The 18867-nt window shown below is 42.8% G+C and overlaps 1 protein-coding gene across 3 annotated transcripts in view; it reads right to left on the bottom strand.

Moving 5' to 3' along the window:
- The window catches only part of ANKRD12 (ankyrin repeat domain 12), a 134533-nt gene that overhangs the window by 58832 nt on the left and 56834 nt on the right, over nucleotides 1-18867 (bottom strand). For all 3 annotated transcript variants that reach the window (XM_075920968.2, XM_006117461.5, XM_014570674.4), the window contains exons 2-3: nucleotides 16813-16950; nucleotides 1544-1691 (exon numbers count right to left, since the gene is read on the bottom strand). In XM_075920968.2, the coding sequence (XP_075777083.2) occupies nucleotides 1544-1691; nucleotides 16813-16899 (235 nt within the window). In that variant the 5' untranslated portion in view covers nucleotides 16900-16950. The remainder of the gene's footprint in view (nucleotides 1-1543; nucleotides 1692-16812; nucleotides 16951-18867) is intronic.

Genomic DNA, 18867 nt, shown 5'->3' with positions numbered 1-18867 from the left:
CTTTTGCTCACCAGAGGGAGTGATAGCAGTAGAAAAGGGCAGCAGCTGGTCAGGTAGGAAAGAAAAACAGCCTACCTTCTTCACACTGCCTGTTGGGCCAAGTCAGTAGACAGAAATTATGGGGAGACAGGAGCTCACAAGGGTTGTGAGGGGAGAGGAGATGGGCTGGGACTGAATAGGAGTGGAGGTACAGGGCCACAGGGGGTATGAAAGGAGTGCAGGGCCACATGGTGATGGAGGAAGTAGCTATACAGTAGTGGAGGGACATATGTGGACAGGGATGTAAGGTCGCACACAAGGACAGGAGCAGATGTGCCTGACTGGAAAAGAGAGACTAGGGATCAGTTAAGGTTCCCATAGGACGAGCTCCTTAACAATCCTTCCCCCACCGCCCCAAAAAATCCTTTCCCATACTTTTCCCACCTATAGCCAACAACCCTCCAAGTTTACACTAAGGCTCCTTGCCAGCAGTTACTTTCCTCTCCCTCAGCTCCTCCATTACCCCTGATTCCCAAATCTTTGCACTGCTTCTGAAGGCTGTGGTAAATATGGTTCTGTATTACAGTTTAAGGCAATTATTATTCAGAGTTCTGTAATAATATGCCAAGTAAGGAATTTATGTAAAAAAAATCCTGACTTCTATTATTGTCTATATTAAAGCATATTTGCTAACTATTTGCTAACAGGTGTTTTGAAATAAATGACCAAAATCATTCAAACTGGTATGACTGTACTGTTTTATGTTGACAATAAAAACAAATTGGGGTTGGGGAGAAAGAGGACGGGAGACTGGAGCACCAGTGCGGGCTCCCCAATGCTGGTGGGAGAGCCCTGAGCCTCGAGGGCCAGATCCAGGCAAGCCAGGGCCCCCCGGCATCTGGCCTTAGATTCCCTACCCCTGAACTAGAGTTATGTTCAGTGAAATTAAAATACTGTAGGTTAGGGGTGGAAGCACGTCTCCTAATACTTCCTCTCTTTATTCAAAAACAGCTATGTTAAGAAAGATCATGGAATCATGAAGAAATTTATTCTATGCTTGAGTATGTCATACAGAAGATTATATACTGTAGGAAAAGTTTCTTTCCAGGGTTGATTTAAGACTAGTCAGTTCTATGAACTTAGCCTTTCTGGTGCTTTCCACAAAGGAGGACAAAATGAGCCTACGAAAGGCAGAGGAGCTATTATTTCAATAATGGCATGTAAACCTCTGTCTTTTCATCAATCTTTTGTGAGCAAATGGAAATTTACAGATAACAATGAAGGCAGATTTATGACTAAAATAAAAGTACAAGAAGGATGAGTTTGGAGTATTGTTTGGAAAAGTAGGTGAGAAGAACTGTGCTAGCATGCAAGTTCTCGGTAAGTGCCTTTGGGATGAAAGCCTATAAGGTAGGACTGAGATCTGTCAATCAGAAACAAGCAAGCAAATGCATCTATAATTAGTTGGTATCCCTTGTATTTAACTCACTACCATAACATAAAATATTTATAACCAGGATGTGCTTCAGCAACAAAGATTAGCTAAGGAAATAAAATGTTCTACCTGTGTCTGAATTTCGATCTTCATTTCTGGATGGACTAATAGTAAAAGGAAGTTTACGTTTCATGGAAGACTTTTCTTTCATCTCCTTTCCCACATCATTCCTATCCACTTTTGGAGTTTTGCTGTATGATGCAATCTTGTCCTTGCTCTGATAGAAACAAAAAATATACTAAGCAATATTTGTATATAAAAGAATAGTGTACAGAAAATAATACACTTATTAAAACAGTGGTGATTAAAATACTGACTTACATATTTAACTATTAAAGCAACGTACCATTGCTGAAATATAGAAAAAGGTATGTTCTTACTAGAAACATTTAAAAATGTTAAAAAACGGGAATAAAAAGTAGAATTTTACTTCTAAAAGTTGTTTGTTATTTAAATATCTGAATCTGGGACTGATGGGCTGTTGCACTATCAACTCCTTGACTGCTCAGTACAGGAACAGTACTAAAGGAATGATAAAATAAACTGGGCATCCTTTGATCACAACTCACTTGATTGACCTTCTTATACCATAAGAATCATATTAAAAAGATATATATCTATCTAATACTGAACAATATGACACAGAACTGAATACAGTAATGATAGTTTTGAAAAAAAAAAATGTATCTCCTCACCTTAGAGAGAGAGAAAATTGTGAAACGTATGTATTTTGAAAGATTTTTATCTATTTTATTTATTTTTAAAGATTGTGATGAGTTAGTTGGGGATGGTCCTGCTTTGACAGGGGGTTGGACTCCATCACCTCCTGAAGCCTCTTTCAACTCTATGATTCTATGATTTTATTAAACGCATAAGTAACATTTTGAAGGTGTTAGCAAATCTAGAAAAACTTTTAGATTGGAGTTGTATCTAAAAGTAACATTTACAGGTAAAATTATACTTTCTGCACTCTTCAAATACACAAATTTGAAACTTTTGGGATCATTGTAGGCATAACTTTATACGAGGAAGATGGTACAATTCTATTTATCATCTTTGTTGTAATAAAGAGCCAAACACAGTAAGGGACAGTCTTTGGAAAAATGGACAAAGTCAACAAAACCTACTTGGACAGATTTTCTCTGACAATGCCTTTTTTTTTTTTTATGTTCATGACAGAATGTACTTACGCACAGAGAAGACATGGAATCCTTTTGCACTATAGTTTTTGAAAATATCTAGGGGTATGTCTACACTAACAAGTTTTGTTACCAAAAACTGGCAACAAAACAGTGAAAGCGTTCACATTGCAACGTGAGTTTTGCTGGAAAAACAAAAACAACAACAACAAACAAAACACAGTTTCTCCAGGAAAAAAAAAAAAAAAAAAAAAACAGTTTGGGCAACAAAAATCTTCTACCCCTCACGAAAGCTTTTTTTTTTCTTTTCTTTTCTCCTATCTTTATTGTCGACAAAGAGCCAGCTGCTGTTTCTTTTGTTGACAGAACTGGCTTCCGCCAGTATCCCACAATGTCTGCCTTGATGGCTCTGCAGGATGCACCCCTCCCCTTTCAAAACACTGGAAAGTATTTGACAGCTGAGTGAGCTGCTCTTTTTGGGGAACAAAGAACAAATCATTAGAAAGTTCCTGTTCTGCTCTGCATTAGGAACACAGCAGCAGGCACACTGCTGCTGCCGAGAGAGGGAGGACAGATTACTCTAGTACTTTGATATTTCTCATACAGAGAGCTCTCAGAGCTACTCATGATGCTGTGCTGCTCCCAGCAGCTGCAGAGGCTATGGGAGAACTCAAGATGCACAGGGACCATCTCTGCCTTCCCACAACACTGAACTGTGGGGTACATACCCACAATGCAACGTTCACACGGTTGATGATGGTGCACCCATGTGAACATGATCTGTCGACAGAGGGAGCAAGTGTGAACACCCTCTGGAGATTTATGTTTGGTTCACTTTTGGGTGTTGACATAATGCTGTCAACAAAACTTGGTAGTGTAGACATACCTGTATCAGAGGCAGCAAGCGGGGGGGAGAAGGAGCTGGTGCTGGAAGGAGGTGGGTTTCCCCCCAGAATCGCCTCCGCACTGCTGCCTCTAATACTGCGGTGAGAGCAGGGGAGGCTGCCGTGAAGCAACCTCTGCCCACAGCGGGTCCAGGCTGGTCACGGGCAAAGGCTGCTCTGGCAGCAGCCCCTGTCTGTGGCCAGCCCTGGCTGCCATGAACAAAGGCTGCTCCAGCAGCAGCCCCTGTCCACGAGGGGGTCCCAGCTCCCCTCTGGGACTCGTCTGCGGCCAGGGGCTGCTAGACCCAGGGTGAGCTGGGACTGAGCAAGCCTGGCTCATGCTGGGTCCGGGAGCTAGCCCCACTGCAACTCTGAATTTTAAATGTAGTAAGCGCCAGGCTGCCTGTGCACCTGGCACTTACTACATTTAAACTGAAGAGCCACAGTGGGGGATAGCTCCTTTCCTGGACCTGGTGAGAGCCAGGACTGAGGAAACCTTCCCTTATCGACTAATCGTGTTAGTGGATTACCTACCTCTTACCATCCTTAGTCTGTACAAGATTTATCTCCTAGCTAGATGAATCTGGGAGAAAAGGCTTCTAAGAAAAAAGGAAGAATGTTCAAGGCCACCTCTGCTTTATGCAGAATAAAACTAGGTATGAAGGTGGTGTTCAAATGGATCATCTGACCAATCTGTTTGAAACTACAGTCAAAATGAAGATAACTTTTTCTAATCAAAGTTAAAAACCTCAGAGGTTCAAAAAAAACCCTCAAACACACACAGCCTGCAGATGACTAGATTTAAATTTCACAGTATGGGAGACTTATTAAAGAAATTTCTTGAAGGAAAAAGTATGATACCCTCCACTGAAAAATCCACTACTCTCATTTGAATGCACTGAAATTGGAAACTTCAACTCAAAAAGATGCAGATAGTTTTTCTAAGCCACAACAAAAAAAATCTAAGACCAATAATAAATTCTCCAAAGGATTGGGATAGAGCTCATTAACCCTGCTGTAGTTGTCAGCTATATCAGCAGCCTTCAACATTGGTGATCGTGAAGTACCAATAATCCTCTTACAAATCTAGCAAGAGTAGACATGGATTTGTGTTAAGAGGAGTCTATTTCTACCTTTTAGATCTGATACAGAGGGTTGAGGTAAGCAATTGTTCTCTTTCATCAAGAGCTCTTCCCTATATCCATACAACTAAATCTAGCTATCCCTCCCATAGGTTTAACCTATAGTTAAACATATGTGGGAGATATCAGAAGACGTTAAGGATAGAATGATAGCAATACACTCATAATGCTTAGTTCTATATCTCCTTATCAAGTGTTGACAGTTAGGTATCTGAATGAGCACCAGCTAGCACAAACTCAAGGTAACACTAGGTAACAATGAAGTGCTTGTAGGCAGAGGTAAACAAGCTGGCAAGTTAGACCTAGGCATGAAGACTGCATAAACAGCGCTCCTGCTGGGCAGATATTTCACACTTATGTAGGTTAGAGACTGGAATTTTGATTATACAAGAAACAAAGCACTTGAAAAATGACTTTTTGTTATGATCCATAATGCCAACAAATGGAAAAACAACACTGAAGCTGTAATTCTGACAATACCATCTCAGGAGCAAGTGCCACAGTCCCAGGAACCACAGAAAATATCATGTAACTAGTGAACCCTACAATTATTAGAGACATTGATATCTGCAGAGCTGGAGGGCTGTACTGGGCACTGCAGCAGAAAAAGCAGCAGCGCAGCAGGCAGCCGCTCTCAGGAGCGAGTGCCTCATGCTGGCAGCTCCTTTGACATAGCAGTACCACCCCCAGCCCTGCATGCTGCACTAGCATGCATGACCAGGAACAACTGACAGTGTGTGTTGCTTGCTCTAGTGGGAGGGGAGTGAAACAGTCCTGATGGAGGAACTGCTGGCACAAGGTGCTGGCTTCTGGGAGCAGCAGCTTGCTGGACTGCTGCTTTCATTGCTGTGGTTCTAGATAGGGCCCAGGAGCTCAGCAGATATTAATTTATATTCATGGATATATGCATCTGTGGATATAAATTTTATATCTACCCAAAGTTTTAAAAATTATTATTCTTACTAATGAGAGTTATAAGAAAAGAAAAAAAGATCAAAGATGGTCTCTAGAAGCAGGACAATGATGAAAAGAGCCACTAATTAATCTAGATACTCAGGGGTATCCCCTGGGCTCAGGACTTAGTTACAAAAGAGAGGAAAACCCCACTTTTAAACAGTACAGACATTTTTACACATTCCCAAACCATAAAACAATAAAACCTGATGGGTTAACTAACTTTGCCCTACTTACACGTTTTGAGGAGACTTTTCTTGGAGAGACACAACCCTTCCCAGCTCCCTGTTACTTGAAAGAAAAACTGCTCTGACTCAGGCAAAGGAGGGAAAAGTCAAAAATTCCTTTGTCCCAGTTTGAAATCCCTATCTGCATTACTATTGGCTGACCAGATACCTGGTTAGGTATAGGGGACATAGTTAACCCCTTAGTCCTCAGGTGCTGGCCAGCCCTCATAGTTATTACAAAGGCCAATTTTGTTTTTTTGGCTTGTTTTTTTTAATTGACAGGGCACAAAAAAAAAAAAAACAATTAGAGCAAGTATTGCTATATCTTCTTTAACTGAAAGTATCTGAGCTGGAAGAAAAAGTGGGAACTGAAATCCAGAATCTGCTAAAAAGTCTCTTGTCGTTGCATTGAATCAGTTACTTATCAATAGTCAGTCAAAGTGAAATACATCACTCATATGCTGATTCAGTCCAGCTCTATGCAAGTGGGAGTGGGATGACATGGACCAGATTGGCATGAGGCTTAGTTGAGCAGCTCAGCCAACTCTGCCTGGGGGCAGTAAGAATATGCATTGCTCACCTCTCTTTCACAAGCTGCTGGCTGGGCTAGAGGGTGGGGCCGTCTACAGAAAAGGAGAAGTAAGGGGTGTGGCCTGAGTTCCCGCCACTCCTGCGAGGCCTCCAAATAGGCCAGGGCCATTGGGCACAGGTTCTGTCAACCCACGTGATAATCTACCACTGCCCGTGCTCCATTATTGGCACTAGTTGCCTATATGCTCCTGAGGACACTTTCTGAGTGGACTTTCACAAGGAAAACAGGGGTGTTCTTATCTTATATAAACTAGTCAAGGTATCCCAAAAGTCCTTCCTTTGTCCTGCTAGCATATATGAAATCTACAATCTACCTTGTCACTAGAATTCTCCTTCATAGTATTTAACACATTTTAGCTAACATAAGGTAAGACAACAAGGCATTTTTGCAGGTTAGTGCAAATAGAAAAGATTAAAGGAAAACAAGATTATGGAATTAAAAAATACCATGTAGAGCAGAGCTAGCATTCAGATGTCACTAAACTGTAAGTACTGTTCATGCCTAACCCTATTAAATTAACCAAAAAGCTTAATTGACAAGCCTATAGATCACACAGAATATCATTTACACAGAAATGGGCGTGCTGACAACAGGGATTGGGAGGGTCAATGTCAATAGGAGAGACAGAGAAATTGAAAGATGCATAATATCTTTAGGAGTGAACATCTTATTATCTCATTCATCTACCAAGAAACTAAGTTTTTTTTCCTCCCTTAAAAACCAATTGCCAATTTTCTAATAATGTAAAATAATTTTGGTTTCAGGCTATGCTTTGGGATATACTTCAAAACATGAATGCCTCTGACAGAAGCATCTGAAGCTGATGATGATCCTAACAACTTGGAAACTTAGTTTAGATCAATCGTTTTCAGTTAGCGTTAAGTGTACTCTGGGAGTATATGGATATTTCCAGATGTACAGGAACCCATTCAGATTTTTGCCTCATTTTACAGCAGGTTATATAAAAAGCACTAGCAAAGTCAATACAAATTAAAATTCCACATAGGCAATGACTTGTTTATACTACTCTGTATATTAAACACTACGCAGGACACTGTCTCTTGAGAGACTGATACACATCAGCTCTGAAAGGGGAAAACTGTTCTAACCTGACTGGAGGGCTACACCATTAAGCAGGACTAGTTGAGTCTCAGGAGATAGGGTCTGAGAGAATAATAGCATGCAACCACAGGAATGGGCATCAACCTGCAAGAGCTAATCCCCAGATGCAACCCAAAGATGCTACAGCAGTGAAGAGTAGCCCTGTAATGACTTGGTGGAGAATGCAGGCAGACGGTTACTCCTGAGACAAAAGGAGAGTGAAAGACTGTACATGTCAATCACTCCTGACAAAATGGGAGAGTAAGAGACTAGAGGACTGTAAAGGACAGTATAAGGCAGTCACCCTCATACAACGAGAGTGCAAAAGGCTATAATCAGGGGGAAAAGACAATGGAGTTGAAGCAAGTAGACACCTTTTTGCAGAGTGAACTTATACCCATCCTGCAGAGAAGGGATCTGACAAACTGATTTGATGGATTCACACCCTATTGAGGCAGGTGCTAGAGAACCAACAGAGACAGTAAGAGGCACATTTTACTGCTAAAACTGGCTGAACATCAGCTGTATTTATTTAAGCTCATGTGGGAAGAAATTAGCAGAGAATGAAGTGACAGACTGGAAAGGGAGTTCTGGAGCTAGGAGGCCAGAAACTTGGCCAAGAAAATGTTATGCCTGCAAGTGAAGAGGACACCTAATGACTGTGCCCCTACCTGAATAGGTACATGAAATCTTACCCAGGAGACAAGAAAACAAGTCCAAGAGAGTCCAACCTCTGGTGAGAAAAGGAAAAGTAAGGGTGTGTTTTTACCATGGTCAACAGGGGCATATAAGTTGATGCCCATTTATGAACTATAAGGTGAAGCCTAGCACAGAAGAGATGGCTAGACAAGAGAAGGCTGAAGTGTGACCTACTGACTAGGCAAGGACAAGGGCTTGTTTTGGATGCTGCAAGGTCAAATATATTAAAAAGCATTGCTGTCTAAAGGAACTGTGGGGAGCAAACAGAAAGGCACAGACCTCAGAAAGATAAGAAGAAAGAAGGGTGTATATGAGGACCATAGTATGCCGGAGACTGTCATACTGGTGATGACCCCAGTAGCAGTAGTGGGTCATAAGAAGAAGTTACTCGCTTGGTGCAGTAATGATGGTTCTTTGAGATGCGTGTCCCTGTAGGTGCTCCGCTCAGGTCTCGGTGCATCCTGCTGCTGCTGATCGGAGATTTTTGGTGAGCAGTGCCCCTTGCGCTGTGCTTGTGCATCCAGTGTCTCGCGCCCCTGCCGTTTGTTGAGTGCATGCTGTGGAAGAAAACATGCCTCCACAATGCGCAACGCAAGCCACATAGGTTCCTTTTCTACCTAAAATCCCCTAAAGACTCCAAGCAGAGGGAAGGGCGGGAGGGTACTGGAGCATCCACAGAGACACACATCTTAAAGAACCATCGTTACTGCACTGGGTGAGTAACTACTACTACTTCTTCGAGTGGTGTCCCTGTGGGTGCTCAACTCAGGTGACTCAATAGCAGTACCCACCAGATGGTGGTGAGCACTGAAGTCATTTATGTAGAGGAAGGAAGGACCACATCTACCAGAGATGTAGAGGGTATTGGCCCTTTCTACAGGGCATAATGCTGTGCGAAAGTGTGATGGAAGGACCATGTGGCTGCTCTACAAATGCCCACCAATAGTATGTTGTTTAGGAAGGCCGTTTTTGTGGCCATCGCATATGTAGAGTGAGCCCTGAATCTGTGGTGGCTGCTTGCCACAAAGTTCATAAGCTATATATATATATATATATATATATATATATGCAGCTGGTAATCCATTCGGATAGATGTTGTGTGGAGACAGCTGTTCCTGTATGGGGTCCAGACCACGCTACAAACAGTCTGATTTTCTTGTTCCCCTAGTTCTCTCCAAGTAGAACGCAATGTCTCACCTTGCACCTATGTATGCAATGTGGCCTCCTTGGAGGAGGTATGAGGTTTAGGAAAATATACATGTAAGTAAATGGATTAACTTAAGTGGAAGTCAGATATGACCTTTGGGAGGAACTTCAGGTGAGGCCTGAGTATAACTTTATCCTTGGTAAAGGTGGGTCTGCCATGAGGGCTGCAATTTCACCTACCCCTCTTGCTGATGTTATTGCCACTCTGAAGGCCACCTTCATGGATAGGTATTGTAGTGGCTAGTGGCTCAAAGGGTGGCATTATTAGCGTGTCAAGAACTAAGGTCAAGTCTCACAGTGGCCCCAGGGGGCGCAGGTTTGGCATGTTTTCTGCAAACCTGTGAGAAATCGCTTCACCACCAGATGTGCAAAGAGAGAGAAGTCGTTCGTCCACAGGTTAATGGAACGCCGTGACCACTGCCCGGTGGACCCGGATAGAGCTGATGGAGGGTATGTCTATACTTGCTCTCTATCTTGAGACCCGTGTCGCTGAAGTCCATGAGATACTCCAGCATAGTAGATATAGGAAGCGGTATTGGGATGTAAATTGCATGTTGTGCACCATTGTTGAAAGCGTGTCCATTTATTTTGGTAGGTGCTTCTCGTAGAGGGCCGTTGACTGTTCAGTAGGATGTGTTAGACCCTGTCCGAACAGGTAAGTTCTTCATTCTGGAACCATGGAGAAGCCATGCCGTGAGTTTCAGACTTTTGATGTTCAGATGACACGCCCTGCCGTGGAGCTGCATCAAGAGGTTCAGCACCGCGGGGAGAGGAATGGGTTGATCTACCGATAGGCAGTGTACGTAAGGGACCCAGGGTTATCTCGGCAAGGCAGGGGTTATTAAAATTACTGTGGCCTGGTTGGATTGGAACTTGTTGATCACACTGGTGAGAAGAGGGATTGGTGGAAAGGTAGAGAGTAGGGGAGCCGTGCAGCAAATGGTGACAGCATCTCCCTCCAACCTCTTGCCCAGTCCTGCACAGGAGCAGAACTTGTGGCATTTGCGGTTGAGTGGTGTTGCAAAAGGGACTATAGTTGGGAAACCCCATTTGCAACAAACGGGGAGAAGAATATTGGTACTGATCTCCAACTCTTGTTGTGTCTGCTCAGTTTGTTGGCCCTCACATTCTGCTGTTCCAGTATATACATAGCAGTTGGAGTTACGTGGTTCCTGATACACCAGTTCCAAAATTTGATCGCACTCACTATGTGCAGAAGCAATCGGACACCGCCCCCGTCGGCTGACATAGAACATAGAAGTTGTGTTGTCCGTGGGGAGATGAATGGTTCTGCCCTTTATCAAGGGAAGGAAATGGGTGCATGCATTGCGAATGGCCCTGACCTTCAGGATATTGATATGGAAGTGTCTTTCCTGTTGGGACAACTTGCCCTGTATTGACCTTGTGCCACAATGGGCACCCCAGACCATAAGTGATGTATCTGTTGTTATAGTTCCTGACAGATCTGGGCAGTGGAAAGGTATACTGGCAAGTAGGTAGGTTGGAGAAGTCCACCAGTTGAGAGATTGTAGTACTGGTGGAGGAAGCGTTAGGCACTTTGCGAGACTGTATCGGGTTGGAATGTAGGTGGTTGTGAGCCAATGCTGCAGACAGTGCATGTGTAGCCTTGCGAATAGGACCACAAAGGTTGTGGCTGCCATGTGCCCCAACAATTGGAGACACATCCAGACCGTGGAAAAGGGAGTATGCTTTACCCCCAGAATGAGGTCGCAGATTGCCTTGAATCTTTGTGGTGGCAGATAGGCTCTTGCTGTCAATGAGTCTAGGAGTGCCCCAATAAATTCTGTCTTTTGTGTGGGCTGTATGGGGGACTTTTGTACATTGATAAGCAGGCCAAGTCAGAAAAACACTCCCTGGTACCGGTTGTCATCGTTATAGTTTGACGACAAGTGGAGCCCTTGATAAGACAATCATCGAGGTAGGGGAAGATGACAACGTTCTGTCTTTGGAGGAAAGCTGTGACTACGGCTAGCATCTTCAAGAACACTCGAGGGGCCGTAGAAAGACCAAAGGGGAAGACCCTATATGGAAAACTATCTTGACCTACGATGAATCTGAGAACCTCTGTGGGCCAGGTGGATGGTTACATGAAAATATGTGTCTTGAAGGTCAAGGGCTGAGAACTAGTCCCCTTTATCCAGTGCAGGTATGATAGTTACCAGGGTCACCACCCTGAATTTTGTGTTGAGGATGAACTTGTTGAGTTTTGAGATCCAGGATTGGTCTCCATCCCCATTTTTTTGACTGTTAGGAAACAGTTGGAGTAGAATCCTCTTCCTCAATATTCTGTGGGAACAGGTTCTATTGCCCCTAGGGTAAGTAACTTTTGCACTTCTGATTGAAAGAGGGGCTCATGAGATGGGTCTCTGAAGAGGGCCAGGATAGGCGGTTGGGTAGGGGGCATATATGTGAAGGGGATTGTGTAACCCGATTTGATAATTTCCAGGACCCATTTGTCTGCCCACTGTTGGCAGAAGGGTCTCAGGCAGTGGCGGAAGGTGGCATTGGAATGCACTGGAACTGTGGGGTGGTCACTCAGACCCCCAACCAAGACTTCAAATTTGTTGTTTGTGTGAGGTCGATTGAGTGATGGAGGACTGATTTTGCTGCGTCCTCCTCCTGTTAGGGTATTGCTTAGGCCTGTTGTCATATGGCCTCTGGTATTGTCTATAATAGTTATAAATTACAGTCCCTTGGCCTTTGGTAGGGGGTATACTTGCTTTCCTTATCAGGTGGGGTGACCACCCCCAGAGTGCAGAGTGTGGTGTGAGAGTCCTTCATTGAGTGTAGGACCTCATCAGTCTTAGTGGTAAATAGCTGTTTTCTATCAAAAGGGAGGTCCTCCACCTTTGATCGCAATTCTTTTGAGACCCCTGAAGACTGCAGCCATGAGGCCCTACACATTATGATGGCTGCGGCCATGGCTCTAGCCGCAGCTCTAGCTGCAGAGTCAGCGACATCCATTGCGGTCTGGATGGCCGTTTTTGCTATAGATAAACCCTCCTTAATGATGGACTGGAGGTGTGGTCTCAATGTCAGGAAGGTCCTGCACCAGGTCCTGTAATTTAGCATAATTGGCATGATCGCAATTGGCCAGGAGGGCTGTATAATTTGATATCCTGAATTGGAGGGTGGCAGAAGAGTACACCTTGAAGCCAAAAGGTGTCTAGTGAGTTCGGCTGGGGATGTGCGAAGAGGAAGTCCATATCTTTTGCAGGAACAAAATATTTTCTATCTGTCCGGCAGTTTTTTGGGAGATAGAGGCTGGATTTTACCAGAGTGCACCTGATGGCTCCAGGATACCTTCATTGATAGGTGGAGTTATCTTCAAGGATGCCGTGGGTTGTAGTATTGTCAGTAATTTGTATTGCTTGTCATGTACCTCTTGGAATGTAATGTCTTGTGGTTGAGCTACCCGCTTAAATAGCTCTTGAAATTGTTTTAAATCATCTGCCAGTGGAGAGGGTGATATCTGGAAGACTGCCTCATCTAGTTTAGTGGATCTGGGGTTGTGTGAGGAACTCTGAGTCCGAATGAGGTAAGTTATTGTTATCATTGGAACCAGCTTGTGTTATTACTGGAGGGTGGGTAAGACAGTGATGAATGCACGGATATGGTTGGGGAGCGCATAGACGTGTGCTGTTGTGATGTAGGAGCTGTATCTCTTGAGTGGTAGTCATGAGAGGAACGTGGTTGGTACCCTTGCCATGATTTCCAGGGGGCCCACTGAGGCTGGAACTGTTGTGGAGGATACATCCACAGTTGGTTGAGCCACATGGGATGTTGTTGTAGGGAATGATCCTGATATGAATGCCAGGAAGCCATTGATCCCAATGGAGATGAATGGCATGATGAAAATCTGCTCCTATACCCACTGCCATATTCAGTTCTTGGTGAGAGCAGCGTAGGAGAGTGGGGAGCCCTTTCTGGCATATGAGTGTGCCCCTGGGTATAAGACACCACTGAGGAGCATGGAGAGCAAACCCCATGATCTGAGCGGTGTGCCTGGCTGAGGAGATTTTTGTAAGTGTCACGTCTTGTGCAACGTTTTCTTATGCTGCGGTGCAGGAGCACAGTCAGGTTCGGTCTGACCAGTGTATTCAGGCACCAGAGAGGCGCTTGTAAGAGCTGGTGGTGGTGGCATATGCAGCTTTGTGGGTGCCGCTGCCTCAGCAGCACTGACAGGTGAGATGTGCTTGGGTTCTGATTCAGCTCTCCTGGCTGGTGCAGACTTGCGTTTCTCCGTGGTGCTGGAGACTAACTGCACTGGGGAACGAGAAGCTCTGGGCAGCGCTGGTAGTAAGTGTGCTGGGGAAGCTTGCAAAGCTTACGAGCCTTTGCAGGGTGGTGAAGCAGCCCTGTCACTGGGCTTCTGCTGTCCATGGGTGTCCTCAGGTTTGACTTCCAAGAGGAGGTTTTTGAACCATCTTTTCTGGCTCTGGCCGTCATGTTCTGACAGTGCAAGCACTTATGTGCCACATGAGTCTCTCCCAGGCATTTAACACAGGAGCCATGGCCATCAGAAATGGGCATCGAGTCTCAGCAAGAGTCTCATCTTTTAAAGCCGGGAAAACCCGGTATATTGAAGAAAAAAAAGCTGTGGTGGCGACATGTTTTTGTTTCGTTTTTTTAAACAGAGAGAGAGAGAGACACACACACACAGACAAACGTTGAAAGCTACCCTTAACTGACTAAACTATGAGGGAAAAGTCTAAACTAAGTATAATAAATTTTGGTTTTCCTGTCAGGAAGAAGACAACTGCTCTGACTCTGTCTTCAGCCGAGGACAGTAGAAAAGAAACTGACGGGGCTCGCGCCATGCATGCACTCAAACAGCAGGGGCGCAACATGCTGAGTGTGCAGGCATGGCTCAAGGGTCACTGCTCACCAAAAATCTCCGATCAGCAGCACAAGGACGCACTGAGACCTGAGTGGAGCACCCACAGGGACACCACTTGAAAAGAACAAGGTAATACATAAAATTATTGGGACAAAAAAGGCCCAGAAAGACAGAAATGAACACAGAGGCAGAGTACTTTGGAGACTCAGATCTTGCATGGAAAAACACTGGAGGATCCTGGGAGGCAAGTACAGGGGCCACAGGAAAAAAACAAGTAACTGCTTTACAGGAAGTTGCACAAGATATGCAGTTCTAGAGGGAAAAGTTCAGGAAGCCTATGTAGGATCAGGACAATCTGCATCTCCTGTTGGGTGACTTGGAGCAGGAGTGGAATGACTTGAAGGTCCAGATCAGGCAAGTGCAGGGCAGAAGGCATCCATAGCCTGAGGATTACTGGCTTGAGGGGAAGGTATGTATTGGGTGCTGTTCCCCCCCACAGGGCCTGAATTAAGGTAGCCAGGTAGACCAATTAACCACCTATGCGGCACCTGGAGAAGACAAGGATCAAGATTAGAGATAAAGCTTGGCTGCATAAGAACAGGAGGCAGCTGTTTAAATCCCAGTAGCAGAGCAGCTAGGGGCTGCAGAGAGAGAAATGGCATTCACTGTTAGAGAAAGAGAGAGCAAAATAGGAAACAGCCTAGGGATAAAGCAGCGAGAGTGACAGGAGCTGACTACAACTGCACTAAACTGTTTATACTGAATATTATCATGTACTAAACACCATGAATAACAAATATGAACTATAAAAACTTCCAGATGCAATCAAATGAGAAAATCCCTGGGATTCAAATACATCAGAGTAGTTCATTTTCCTCTGGCTCACTGGTTGGAAGAAACTGAGGTAGTAGAGGACACACCAACCTTTTATATAGCCTCCCCCTCAGAATGTTGGAGGAGATGGAAGCAAGGGATAAAAGGATGCATACACACACTGACAGTGCTTGCAGAAAGTTCTACCTCCAGGCAGCTCATTACCCTGAAGGGGGAATACACTTTAAATGTTTACATATCCATAAGAGATTTAACCTATGAAATATTTAAACTATGAACTATTAACTATTTAACTATAAGCTATACAGAACGAGAAGAAAGCTGCTGCACTTGCACTGGTGGTAAGAAGGAACTAAAAAGGGGGGGTTGACAGTGGGGTGCTATATTGGGCTCCATAAAGGTACAACTTCAGGGGGTGCCCATGTTGATTCTATGCAGCCAGGGGAAAAAAATTCCAGCTAATATGTATGTGAGAGCGCAAACACCTGATTTGGAATGCACATAAACATTTGAAGAAGAAGAACTTTGCATTACTTTTTTTTGACCAAAAAGAAAAAGTTAAAAAAAATGGCTTAAAAGCCCAATTCAGTTTGACAGATTCCAGGAGCAGTGACCAAAGTAATATACTGTGTACTATGCCTGTAATTTCTCAGTTCTTAAACTTCAAGCAGCACAAACGGAATCTGGATCTTTCCTTTTTTTTTTGGCCATTTTCCCTTCATTTTCCCTTAATTTCATCTTAAAAAGAAACAAGATTAACTTCAACCATGCAAGAGGTAACACCTGTAAGTAACTCTTTTTCTCAAGTCAAAGAGTAGCCACATTAGTCTGTATCTGTAAAAACAACGAAGAGTCCTGTAGCACTTTAAAGACTAACAGATTTATTTGGGCATATGCTTTTGTGGGTAAAAAACACTTTGTGATACTGCTTGCTACATGTATTCATTCTCCAAAGGGCTACGCGTGCACGCACGCAGAGTTGGTCATAATTTGGAATTCAAAACAGGAGAGAGCAATATTATGGAGTAAAATTTCACTTTGCATAATGATGGAATAACACCACCAAACTGCTTTGGATCACTTTATTTTACTCTTTTTGCCTCACTCCAAACCAAATCACACTTTTTTTTTAAAATTAAGGCTGGAAGTCAAATGTTAAATATTCAGCAACTGCCCGTCCTAAGAAGGATTTATGTTTACAACACTGATCTTGCTTTGTCTTGAGGATAAACAATTTGTGTTTACAACAATATAGATCTGTGCTTTGTCCAGAGAAATCAGATTCAGCTATTAAAACATTGTATATACACACACATGCATATTTATACATACACTAGACAAAAATATAAATTAAACAGTTATCTAAAATAGCTACATCAATACGTAAAGACAACAGATAACACAACAACAAAAATAAACTCAGCATATCCAGTTCTTTTTAATATTAATCTGAAATAGAGTAAAAGGCTTTTAAAAATCCTAATGTCTACTGCACACATAGTGATAAGATATTAACAATTAAAAATCCATAATCTATTTTAGCTAGATTTTTAAATCCAGGATACTGAAATATGGATTCACATATATTTCTTAGGGGTATAATGGCATACCTTGAAACATATTTTTTTAAAATTGTTTATACATGTTTAGTTTTACCAAATTAATCTCTCAGTGTAATTTAATTAAATTTCCTTTTTACCTTTCTTCCAGTTGGTTTCTCCACCATGATGCTATCACTGTCAGAATTTTCAATCTGAACTGCTTTTGTAGACCCAAATTTGGGCATTTTATAGCTGTTCAGCTAGCTGTATCTTGTATGAGTGTGTTCATCATGTGTCTGCAAAGAGAGAACAATTATTTTATTTTTACCTCTCTATATACATACACACACACACACACACACACACACACACACACACACACACACACACACACACACACACAGCATAACAGTGCTGCAAGTGGTAGTGTTGTTAGTGTAGAAGACACTAGAGTAGAGCTGAATTGGAGTAAGGGTAGGAGTAGAGCTGGATTACAGTAGACTCTTCAGAGAAGAACAGGCTCAGCTCGCAGCTGAACTCAAGCTTATGACTGACATCACACTGGACACTGACAAGTACAACTCTGTACTGGGGATGAACAGAAAGTCTAGTACAGAGATGCAGCTGTTACTAAATGGTGTTAAAATGGAACTGAGTTTAGCTCCCTTTAGCACACCTCTTTCATTGACTGCTGTTAATACTTGTATGTAGTTCATAGCTTTATTGACCAGAGCCTTGTATCTCTGAGGTAAAACAATGATCACTCTACCGATTTTACAGTTAAAGAGGCTAAAAGATTGCACAAAGTCACTGCTACCAGGAATGCAACAGAATTCAGTTCCCCAGTGTGACAGATCCAAGTTTCATCCACCTGAACACACTCCATTTCAGAATGAATGTGTTAAACCTATATTCTTGGTTATCTATGACCACCTATGAAACCAACATATAACACTTTCTTTATAGAGACTGGAATTTAATCCAGAAATCTTGACTTCCTGTGTGAATTTTTTTAAACTGATGACTATGCTCCAACCACAATTTTACTGTAGAATTCTCTAAGCTACCTACCATTCCATTCATAGGTCACTATAGCCATTTTATAGTCATACTCCTGCAGGGAACAGGTCCAGAGATTATGTATGCCTAGGGTCATTGTTATGCTTGGTGTAACACAATTGTCAATAGAAAGATTAGGTCTTTTCTTTCCATAAGATAATTACTCTGAAAAGTGCTGCTATGAATTCAGACTCTCTTGGCTATGTTTCTGGAACACTTACCAAAGGTAATCACCTAAATCAAACTCTAAGATTTAAAACTAAGCGTAATATCGTCCACTACAACCGGATATCCTAGCCACAGGAAGGCACATCCAAACCAGAGGAAACTCACTCAGGGTAGTCTACACTACAAAAGAACAAACGAAGCTGCCGCTGTTGATCTTCCAGGGTTTGAATTAGTGGGTCCAGTTAAGACAGCTAATTCAAACTAAGAGGGGTACTCTGGTCGATGCCAGTAGTCATGCTTCCATGAGGAGTAAGGAAAGTTAAAGGGCAAGTGTTCTCCCTTCAACTTCCTGCAGTATGGAGAGTGCCAAAAGTCAAGTTAAAGTACTTTGACTTGAGCTATGCAATTAATGTAGCTGAAGTTATGTATCTTAATTTGACCTTGTCCCATAGTCTAGATAAATCCTTACAAAATACTTGGTTATGGTGGAGTTCTTTAGTGCTGTAAAACAGTTCCACTTTGTCTTCATATCTTTCCCAACTGTGGGATTTCAAAATGCCAAACCAAAAATTGGAAAACCAGTAAATGCTAAGTCAAGCTCTTCTACCTGTTCTCAGAACGTGTATTTTTTTAACACTAACCACAAACTTATGAAAGCCAAGAAATGCACAATTAAGATGCTGTTTCACGTGCTTACCACTTTAACGGTGTCTCACTGGAACAATATGTAGTGGGAATTTAACAATATTTTATCCTGCCCATAGATAAAACAAAAAAACACCGTAATGAACGAGATTTTAAAATTAGTTTTCCACAGTTTCAGAAAATACTGACTTGACTATATACTTTGACTTCACCAAAACCTTTGATACGATCTCCCATAGTATTCTTACCAACAAGTTAGAAAAGTATGGGTTGTATAAATGAACTGTAAGGTGGATAGAAAATGACTAGCTTGTCGGGCTCATCGGGTAGTGATTAACAGC

The sequence above is a fragment of the Pelodiscus sinensis genome, chromosome 2, assembly GCF_052426305.1.
Source record: "Pelodiscus sinensis isolate ZL-2025 chromosome 2, ASM5242630v1, whole genome shotgun sequence".
NCBI lineage: Eukaryota > Metazoa > Chordata > Testudines > Trionychidae > Pelodiscus > Pelodiscus sinensis.
The sequence above is the reverse complement of the archived record's forward strand: the minus strand, read 5'-3'. Positions and strand labels throughout refer to the sequence as shown.